General features: G+C 35.5%; 1 protein-coding gene across 2 annotated transcripts in view; it reads left to right on the forward strand.

Annotated features, from left to right (window-relative positions):
• LOC106057285 (multiple epidermal growth factor-like domains protein 10) overlaps window positions 1-10,067 on the forward strand; it is a 35,813-nt gene extending 25,746 nt beyond the window's left edge. For both annotated transcript variants that reach the window (XM_056014362.1, XM_056014363.1), the window contains 4 exons: window positions 5,626-5,721; window positions 6,718-6,819; window positions 9,030-9,125; window positions 9,847-10,067. In XM_056014362.1, the coding sequence (XP_055870337.1) occupies window positions 5,626-5,721; window positions 6,718-6,819; window positions 9,030-9,125; window positions 9,847-9,989 (437 nt within the window). In that variant the 3' untranslated portion in view covers window positions 9,990-10,067. The remainder of the gene's footprint in view (window positions 1-5,625; window positions 5,722-6,717; window positions 6,820-9,029; window positions 9,126-9,846) is intronic.
• The last annotated feature ends 1,306 nt before the right edge of the window (window positions 10,068-11,373 follow it).

Below are 11,373 nucleotides of genomic sequence, written 5' to 3' on the forward strand. Positions count from 1 at the left end.
TGATTTGGCGTTAAGCTTTTGTTAAAACTTTTCTTAAAATGTATTTATATTTCCTTATTTTTCGTTAAGTAAACCTTTTTTTGTGATATGAAACTCTTGTTTGCCATTGCTATGTTCTTAAAGTAGAAGTTTCCATATTTCATCCACCTAATGTTATCCAAGTCTGTCTGAGAAAGGAGGAGGATTGAGCGTAGGGATAGCTTATCTACCCTTTAAAAAAAACGCTAGTTAGAGCAAACAGCTAATCAACAGCAATGTTATAAAATAGGTCTCTTGAATCTGCTTACAAAAATAGATTTACGTATCTAAAATTTTATAGTGAATTTTTTGGTATGTGTGTCTGTATATCTTGCGATCTAAGGATGATAGAGCGAGGGTGTCATGTGGCCAGCATAACGACTGCCTTTACTTTCCCCCCCCCCCCCAATGAATATCACGTACCCATTAGAGCTCGGTCGACTTGGAGGCGCACTAAAGATCCATAAATTAAAAATCCTAGTCTTCACCAGGATGTAAACCCGGGACCCCTCGGTTTTAAAAGCCAAGCTATTAAACACTCAGCCACCGCGCCTTGTGTGCGTTAGACTACCTATTCATTATCTTTGTTCAAATATCATCGAATGTAAATTTAAAAAACAAAACAAGAAAAACACACAAAGTACTTGTAAAAAAAAAAAAAACATGAAGTGTAGTTGTATCAATTAATTCGGATCAGTCATGTCATTGAATTTGTAATAGATCTTAACCAGTGATGGGCAAGCTACGGCCCGCGGTCCAACTCCGACTCTTGAAAAAGGCTTAATCCTGCCAGCCATATGTTTTGTAATAATTTTTTTTTAAATATCACATTTCATTCAGAATGTAAGTTTTCAGTACCAAGTAAACCATCTTGGAGTGATATTGTGAATTTCAATTAGCATTCAGAGTTTTTGTTCATTTTTGTTCATTAGTGCAACTTCATGAGCTGCTTCAGCTAAATATTCTTGTACATTATAGGGACGCCTCTGAGTCCAAAAAACTCCATGAGTTGGGGAAAAGTAAAGGTGTTTGGTCGTTGTGTTGGCCACATGCCACACTGGTAAGCCTAGGGACGAAGAAATTGTTGACCTTTGAATCATCTGCATTATTTTGCCCCGGTCGTAGGAGGAGGGGGGAGAGGGGGGGGGCCGCGATAAAGAGAATTATTTTTCGTAAACGTCAGCTAATGGTACAAATATTTGTGGCCCTGATATGACACTCGCCCAGAGGCACGCGTAATGCTAAGGCCGCCTCTGCCCCATTGATTGCAAAGTCTGAGATGGTTATTTCACTTTTTTTTTACAAAGTTTTTATCAACTCACTCTGTCTGTGTGTCTGTCAGTCTGGGCAAAATCCGACACCTAATCTAGAATCAAGCTGAAATTTCGCGAAATTATTTCTTTTGCCCGACAATACAAGAATCAATAAAAACAAATTAACCAATAAATTACTTTTTACTAGACAGACATATGAACAGAGAGATAGACAGACAGACAGATAATGTGAGTTGATATAAGCTTTGTAAAAACAAGTCCATGATCTAAATAAACTTAGAAATTGAGAAGCTTTATTTATTTGGGAATGAAGAAAATAAGCCTGATGTAAACATATTTAGGGTTGCTTTAAACTTTATTTATTTGGGAATGAAGAAAATAAGCCTGATGTAAACATATTTAGGGTTGCTTTAAGCTTTATTTATTTGGGAATGAAGAAAATAAGCCTGATGTAAACATATTTAGAGTTGCTTTATTTATTTGGGAATGAAGAAAATAAGCCTGATGTAAACATATTTAGAGTTGCTTTAAGCTTTATTTATTTGGGAATGAAGAAAATAAGCCTGATGTAAACATATTTAGGGTTGCTTTAAACTTTATTTATTTGGGAATGAAGAAAATAAGCCTGATGTAAACATATTTAGAGTTGCTTTATTTATTTGGGAATGAAGAAAATAAGCCTGATGTAAACATATTTAGAGTTGCTTTAAGCTTTATTTATTTGGGAATGAAGAAAATAAGCCTGATGTAAACATATTTAGGGTTGCTTTAAACTTTATTTATTTGGGAATGAAGAAAATAAGCCTGATGTAAACATATTTAGAGTTGCTTTAAGCTTTATTTATTCGGGAATGAAGAAAATAAGCCTGATGTAAACATATTTAGATGTGCTTTAAGCTTTATTTATTTGGGAATGAAGAAAATAAGCCTGATGAAAACATAGAGTTGCTTTAAGCTTTATGTATTTGGGAATGAAGACAATAAGCCTGATGTAAACATAGAGTTGCTTTAAGCTTTATGTATTTGGGAATGAAGAAAATAAGCCTGATGTAAACATAGAGTTGCTTTAAGCTTTATGTATTTGGGAATGAAGACAAAAAGCCTGATGTAAACATAGAGTTGCTTTAAGCTTTATGTATTTGGGAATGAAGACAATAAGCCTGATGTAAACATAGAGTTGCTTTAAACTTTATGTATTTGGGAATGAAGACAATAAGCCTGATGTAAACATATTTAGAGTTGCTTTAAGCCTTATGTATTTGGGAATGAAGACAATAAGACTGATGTAAACATAGAGTTGCTTTAAGCTTTATGTATTTGGGAATGAAGACATTAAGCCTGATGTAAACATAGAGTTGCTTTAAACTTTATGTATTTGGGAATGAAGACAATAAGCCTGATGTAAACATATTTAGAGTTGCTTTAAGCCTTATGTATTTGGGAATGAAGACAATAAGCCTGATGTAAACATAGAGTTGCTTTAAGCTTTATGTATTTGGGAATGAAGACAATAAGCCTGATGTAAACATAGAGTTGCTTTAAGCTTTATGTATTTGGGAATGAAGACAATAAGCCTGATGTAAACATAGAGTTGCTTTAAGCTTTATGTATTTGGGAATGAAGAAAATAAGCCTGATGTAAACATAGAGTTGCTTTAAGCTTTATGTATTTGGGAATGAAGACAATAAGCCTGATGTAAACATAGAGTTGCTTTAAGCTTTATGTATTTGGGAATGAAGACAATAAGCCTGATGTAAACATAGAGTTGCTTTAAGCTTTATGTATTTGGGAATGAAGACAATAAGCCTGATGTAAACATATTTAGAGTTGCTTTAAGCTTTATGTATTTGGGAATGAAGACAATAAGCCTGATGTAAACATAGAGTTGCTTTAAGCTTTATTTATTTGGGAATGAAGACAATAAGCCTGATGTAAACATAGAGTTGCTTTAAGCCTTATGTATTTGGGAATGAAGACAATAAGCCTTATGTAAACATAGAGTTGCTTTAAGCCTTATGTATTTGAGAATGAAGACAATAAGCCTGATGTAAACATAGAGTTGCTTTAAGTTTTATGTATTTGGGAATGAAGAAAATAAGCCTGATGTAAACATATTTAAAGTTGCTTTATTTATTTGGGAATGAAGACAATAAGCCTGATGTAAACATATTTAGAGTTGCTTTAAACCTTATGTATTTGGGAATGAAGACAATAAGCCTGATGTAAACATATTTAGAGTTGCTTTAAACCTTATGTATTTGGGAATGAAGACAATAAGCCTGATGTAAACATAGAGTTGCTTTAAGCCTTATGTATTTGGGAATGAAGACAATAAGCCTGATGTAAACATAGAGTTGCTTTAAGCTTTATGTATTTGGGAATGAAGAAAATAAGCCTGATGTAAACATATTTAGAGTTGCTTTAAGCTTTATGTATTTGGGAGTGAAGACAATAAGCCTGATGTAAACATAGAGTTGCTTTAAGCCTTATGTATTTGGGAATGAAGACAATAAGCCTGATGTAAACATATTTACAGTTGCTTTAAGCTTTATGTATTTGGGAATGAAGAAAATAAGCCTGATGTAAACATATTTAGAGTTGCTTTATTTATTTGGGAATGAAGACAATAAGCCTGATGTAAACATAGAGTTGCTTTAAGCCTTATGTATTTGGGAATGAAGACAATAAGCCTGATGTAAACATAGAGTTGCTTTAAGCTTTATGTATTTGGGAATGAAGACAATAAGCCTGATGTAAACATAGAGTTGCTTTAAGCCTTATGTATTTGGGAATGAAGACAATAAGCCTGATGTAAACATAGAGTTGCTTTAAGCCTTATGTATTTGGGAATGAAGACAATAAGCCTGATGTAAACATAGAGTTGCTTTAAGCTTTATGTATTTGGGAATGAAGACAAAAAGCCTGATGTAAACATAGAGTTGCTTTAAGCCTTATGTATTTGGGAATGAAGACAATAAGCCTGATGTAAACATAGAGTTGCTTTAAGCTTTATGTATTTGGGAATGAAGACAATAAGCCTGATGTAAACATAGAGTTGCTTTAAGCTTTATGTATTTGGGAATGAAGACAATAAGCCTGATGTAAACATAGAGTTGCTTTAAGCTTTATGTATTTGGGAATGAAGACAATAAGCCTGATGTAAACATAGAGTTGCTTTAAGCTTTATGTATTTGGGAATGAAGACAATAAGCCTGATGTAAACATAGAGTTGCTTTAAGCTTTATGTATTTGGGAATGAAGAAAATAAGCCTGATGTAAACATAGAGTTGCTTTAAGCCTTATGTATTTGGGAATGAAGACAATAAGCCTGATGTAAACATAGAGTTGCTTTAAGCTTTATGTATTTGGGAATGAAGACAATAAGCCTGATGTAAACATATTTAGAGTTGCTTTAAACTTTATGTATTTGGGAATGAAGACAATAAGCCTGATGTAAACATATTTAGAGTTGCTTTAAACTTTATGTATTTGGGAATGAAGACAATAAGCCTGATGTAAACATAGAGTTGCTTTAAGCTTTATGTATTTGGGAATGAAGAAAATAAGCCTGATGTAAACATAGAGTTGCTTTAAGCCTTATGTATTTGGGAATGAAGACAATAAGCCTGATGTAAACATAGAGTTGCTTTAAGCTTTATGTATTTGGGAATAAAGACAATAAGCCTGATGTATTTGGGAATGAAGACAATAAGCCTGATGTATTTGGGAATGAAGACAATAAGCCTGATGTATTTGGGAATGAAGACAATAAGCCTGATGTATTTGGGAATGAAGACAATAAGTCTGATGTAAACATAGAGTTGCTTTAAGCTTTATGTATTTGGGAATGAAGACAATAAGCCTGATGTATTTGGGAATGAAGACAATAAGCCTGATGTATTTGGGAATGAAGACAATAAGCCTGATGTAAACATAGAGTTGCTTTAAGCTTTATGTATTTGGGAATGAAGACAATAAGCCTGATGTAAACATATTTAGAGTTGCTTTAAGCTTTATGTATTTCGGAATGAAGACAATAAGCCTGATGTAAACATATTTAGAGTTGCTTTAAGCTTTATGTATTTGGGAATGAAGACAATAAGCCTGATGTAAACATATTTAGAGTTGCTTTAAGCTTTATGTATTTGGGAATGAAGACAAAAAGCCTGATGTAAACATAGAGTTGCTTTAAGCTTTATGTATTTGGGAATGAAGACAATAAGCCTGATGTAAACATATTTAGAGTTGCTTTATCGTTTTGAACATCCGCATACCATTTGACTCTAAGCTAACCAAAATGAGAGTGATTTGTCTGTTGTTGTTTTATTTGTAGAATGTAGCATGCATTGCAAACCGCCATGTTCTCAGTCTGATGGTTCCTGTCCTAATGGTTGTCTCCATGGCTACACTGGTACTCGCTGCACAGTAGGTAAGCTAGCAGATAGGATGGTTACACTGGCAGTTAGTGCACAGATAGTATAGCTCTGGTTATACTGGCACTCACGGCACTCTCTAAGACTCAAGGTAAAACTTTGGATAGAATAAATATAATCACCTTTTGAGTGATGAAGAGCTGTTTTACTACCCACCGAGTAATTAATTAATATTGGTTTCAGTTTTGAGAAAATTGAAGTGAAAATAATTAATAGTGTATTTGTATTTCCTTCACATCTTTTATAAAACAGTTCAATTAGATAATCATTCAATAATATTAGTTAGGTCAGGTTCACCTTCACCTATCTCTTAGTCCGTTGGACAGATGGGACACCACATAAGATCTGTCACCGTCTTTTTTCCATTCCTCTCTGCCCTTTCCTTTGATAGAATTCCATTCACTGACAGGCCTGTCCATTCTTTGTCTTCCCATCGCTTTCTCTGTCTTTCATTCGTGATGCAGTCTTTGTAGTGAGACCTAGGATTTAAGTATGTCTTCTAAACAATCAGTTCAATTAATACATACGAATATTAAAAATGTAATAACAATAACATTAATAAATATACGTATCCTGTGGTAACAAGTCGTTAGTCGAACTAACAATACAATAGTATGGGCAACACTTTCGACACGAGCACGTCTCTTCTTTTTGTATGGACGGAGCTAGGGTTGCAGTAATTAATAGTTTGTAGTTCATACTTTCTGATATTCTTTTAGAAAATATTGAAACCTACCTTTTTACCTGCCAAAGAGAACCACTTCGGGGGCCGATTGTGAGTTTGTGTTTCCACACAAACTTTCTTTGTAACCTTTTCCGTTTTCATTTACGACAACAAGGCTACGTCCTCCGCAAGTGGAAGGTTGCTAGTGGACTCTAAAGCTAAGCCATCAAACTCATAGTAGTTTGAATGGTCATTGTTGATTTGTTCTTATTCAGTGTCATATTTATGATGAGAATTTAAAAGTATACTCCGTATCTGTTCCTAATAGTCTGTCCTCCTTTCTGTGGCGGAAACAAAAGCTGTGATCTGACTACAGCACATTGTGCAGACGGTTGTATGAAAGGCTATTGGGATCCGATCTGCAGCAGTAGTAAGAAGTGTCTGGATTGCTATTCTCATCCGAATGTTCTGCACATTTTATAGTTCCAATGTTTTATTAGCTTTTAAATGTTATATTAATGTTATATTAGTTGGAATATTCTTGCGTTTCTGTGTTATATTAGTTGGAATGTTCTCGCGTTTCTATGTTACATTAGTTGCACTTTTCTAGCGTTTCTATGCTATATTAATTAGAATATTTTATAATTTCAATGTTATAACAATTACAATGTAATAGCCTTAAAATACTATATAAATTAGACTATTCTTTGCGCCACAATTTGTATTGCTTACATTTAATTGACATTCGACATTAATTGGCATTTAACATTTCATAATTGTTGAAAAAAACGTTTGAGGAATGTTTCTATAATAATCGTATAACATTAATTGTAGGTCTGTTGATTGGATATTGTTTTAAGTTACGCTGTTTTTATCTTCCAATGTTTTACTCCTTAACTCTTAAAACGCGTGTGGTAGTTTAGTCTCTAAACATCAAAATTGTTATTCTATTTTGTATGTACTCATTGTAAAACGGCTCAGCGCTTTAAGGTTTTAACAATGTAAAACCGGATATTGAGAGTGACTGATAGAATTTACTTGTGAAACTCCCTAATGGAATATTTCTCAAGAGCAATCTTTCTCATAGTTTATCTTCTTCAATACACTTAAAGTAGAAATTCCATATCAGAAATCTCCATCAGTCACTGCAACCACAAATCTACAAACAGAGAGAAAGTCCCAACGAAGTCCATGTTCAGTAACAAAACTGATTGGCCAGTGTTTTTGAAAGTCCTGCCGATGAATTTTGTGTAACTTGTGGATCATTTCTTTTCGTTACGCCAGTATTCCCTTTGGTAATACAATCTGAAATGATCATAATATATTCTGGACACAAAGTGGAACACATTGGTGGTGTAGGCATCATTATGTCTAAAATAGCAGCTTCAGCGCTAATTGCTTGGAAGCCGGTCAGCGACCGCATCATTACAGTTCGACTTCAAGCAAACCAAATCAAAATCACTACCATCCAAGTATATGCCCCTACAGAGGATGCAGAAGATACCATCAAAGATAATTTTTATAATCAACTTCTAACCACACTTCATGAAACACCCACTCATGACTTAATTCTACTGATGGTAGACTAACGCCAATATCAATCCCAACCGAACTGGCTTTGAATACGTAATGGGACCATATGGCTCTGCAGAAAACATCAGTGATAATGGCGAGCGTTTGATTTCTCTCTGCGCATCCAACAGCCTTTCAATTGGAAACACATATTTTAAGCACAAACAAATAGATTTGCATCTCCAAACGATGGAGGTCATCTCTATTAGACGTGCGGACCCGCAGAGGAGCGGATATCAGCTCAGACTACTACCTTGTCAGTGGCATATGTAAGCACCGACTGAATTCCCAACCAAAACGAGCCAAACCATCCCACCCATTTAATGTAGACACGCTCAAAGACTGCAATATTGCAGCACAGTTCCAATTGAAACTAAAGAACCGCTTCGAACCGCTCTTGTGGATATACTGACCCTTGAAGAAGAGTAGACCAACTTCAGAGAGACCACTATTGAGTGCGCGGAAGAAGTCATCGGAACGAGGCGAGGTTCATACAAGGAACGGTGGATACAAAACAGAACATGGAAATTGATCGATGAGAGGAAAGAGGCCAAACGTAGACGACATCAGAAAAATGAAACACAGAATCCCTACAGCAACATATATGCAGGTGAGACATGGAAGTCGTCTGTCAAAATTAAGAAAAGATTAAATGTGGCTCAACAAAAATGGCTGAGACGGATTTTGGGAGTCAGTTGCACAGCTCGGATCTCAAATAAGGAAATCCTATGCCGAACTGGTAGTCGAACACTTCAGACATTGCCAGAGAGAAATCTTTGTAGAAACAGCTTGCCGCTCAATGCGCCGAACGGCGCCGGAGGACCTAAGTAAGTAAATAAGTAAGTTGTTGACATTCTGGCGACCTTGACAGATTTTATATCTTTCTACTGCTTAGTCAAGTCTGCTGTCTTGATACATGATACTTATGTATTAATGTATTCAATACTTCTAGGATCTATACGTAGACGCTTATACACTAACATATAAAAAACGCCTTCAGAGGCAGTATATCTATTAGAGCTGCAAACATCCTAATACTTTATGTTTCATTGAATGTATCCCCATTAGCGTGTTACAATTGTGTAGAGGACACATGCGACCAGTATACGTCCCTATGTACTATCGGATGTAAGGCAGGTTTCACAGGGAGCAACTGCTCATCAGGTAACTAGCTGCATCTTTGTCTCTTTGTCCTTTTAGCTTAATGATGAGACTGAGAAAATGATAGATAGACAGAAATAGAAAGAAAGAAAGATAGATAAATAGATAGATAGATCAACAGACACACAGATAGATAGATCAAGAGACAGATAGATAAATAGACAGACAGACAGACAGACAGACAGACATAGATAGATAGATAGATAGATAGATAGATAGATAGATAGATAGATAGATAGATAGATAGATAGATAGATAGATAGATAGATAGATAGATAGATAGATAGATAGATAGATAGATCAACCGACAGACAGAATGACAAACAAATAGATAGATAGATAGATAGATAGATAGATAGATAGATAGATAGATCAACAGACAGACAGACAGATAGATAGATAGATAAATCAACCGACAGACAGACTATATAGATAGATAGATAGATAGATAGATAGATAGATAGATAGATAGATAGATAGATAGATAGATAGATAGATAGATAGATAGACAGATAGATCAATTGACAGACAGACTATATGGATAGATAGATAGATAGATAGATAGATAGATAGATAGATAGATAGATAGATAGATAGATAGATAGATAGATCGATGGGTCAAGGATGGATATATGAAATGTTTGAATGATTAATTGATTAATACTTAATTTAATCATATTTTGATTAGTTAATACACTTGTTGATTGAGTACTCCCTGTTTCAGCCATGTATTCTACAATGAGTGATGCTGAAGGGAACGTCCATATCTTCCTATCCTTGGGTATCATCATCATAGTGCTCACCCTAAGTCTAGGGCTCCTTTGCAGGAAAAAGGAACCAAATTTTCCACCCATCAGTGAATTTTGACAAGAAAAACTTATTTTTGTTTTGTTGTTTTATGTATCTCATCAAATTTGTGTACTGTCTGGTTTTGTTTTTGTTGAAACATTTCAATGTTTAAAATAGAATAAATGTTTTTAAACATATTTTAGAACTTGTTCGAATCAGTGTAATGTTTTAGTATGTTTATTTCATTTCTATTGTTTAATCGTCATTGCGTGTTGGCCTCCTTCGATGGTAGAACTATAAGTTCTTTTCCTAGAGTGATTGTAACGCAATGAAAGCCTAGAGGTTGCCTATGACCAGAATGATATTGCCCACACTTCCGTTCCCTCCCCTCTCCACGTAGTCCATGTGTCCAAAGCAGCGTCACAGGATGGGCCAAGGTGTAGCACTGCAGGAGGACGAAGGGTCACTAGCTCATGACTTTTTCTCAAGGTTCAATCTCGGTGCCTTTCCCATGTTTGGGCATTGCAGCGAATGTTCGTTCTCCTAAGTAGGTGGCCTGGCGCTTGAAGGCCGAGTGGTATAGGGCTTGGCTTCCGAACTGTGGTGTCTCTGGTTCGAGTATAGATGAAGACTGAGATTTCGAATTTCGTAATTTTTAGGATGCTCCTGAGTCCTGATTAACTGACATTAATTGGGGAAAGTAAAGGCGGTTGGTCTTTGTGCTGGCCACATGACACTCTCGTAAATTGTCGTCCATAGTAACAGATGACCTTTACATTATCTGTTGTCTATTCAATAAATCGCAAGCTCTGAAAGGAATACTTTACTTGTTTTTTTTTACTAGTCGGTTACCCAGCCAGGGCTCAAGAAGCTTACTGGTTTAGGCGCTAGTTGATCGCCTTTGTTCCTTCTCCTGTTAGTGGTATCTTTTCTGCCGGCTTGATATCTGAGGTAAGGAGTTGGACAGACTGTCAGATGTTATGTGAGAAGGATTCCATTGGAAGCATTTTACAGCTAATATGGCGCTTGAAAATATAACCACTTCGGGTGATCCAAACCACCTCTCCTTTGTGCTGTCAATTAGTCCCTTAGATTTGTTCCCTTGGTGGTCAATGTTTTTGTTGTCTTTTAGTCCAGAGTTCTCTGTAGCATTGTCTACAATGTCCTACCTCTACTTCGATGTTTTGGGCAGATGTATGACAGTATTCTCAGTCAGATCCAAATTTTTTTAATTCGTTTGATTGACTTTAACATTATAAAATAAACCTATCCTTAATGGCTCACCAATGAATAGATATCGCACAGTCATCGCTCTATACACTCGTCATAGTCTTTGCTTTCCGTTGCTCCATTCTACAGCGGGGGAGGGGGATATCCATCTGTTTAGAAACATAGACGCATTGAGACTTCCAGTCCTCAGAGTCTTAACCAGAATCTTTAAAATAAAAGGGGTTGAGTCCCT

Source organism: Biomphalaria glabrata, chromosome 16 (assembly GCF_947242115.1).
Source record: "Biomphalaria glabrata chromosome 16, xgBioGlab47.1, whole genome shotgun sequence".
Lineage (NCBI taxonomy): Eukaryota > Metazoa > Mollusca > Gastropoda > Planorbidae > Biomphalaria > Biomphalaria glabrata.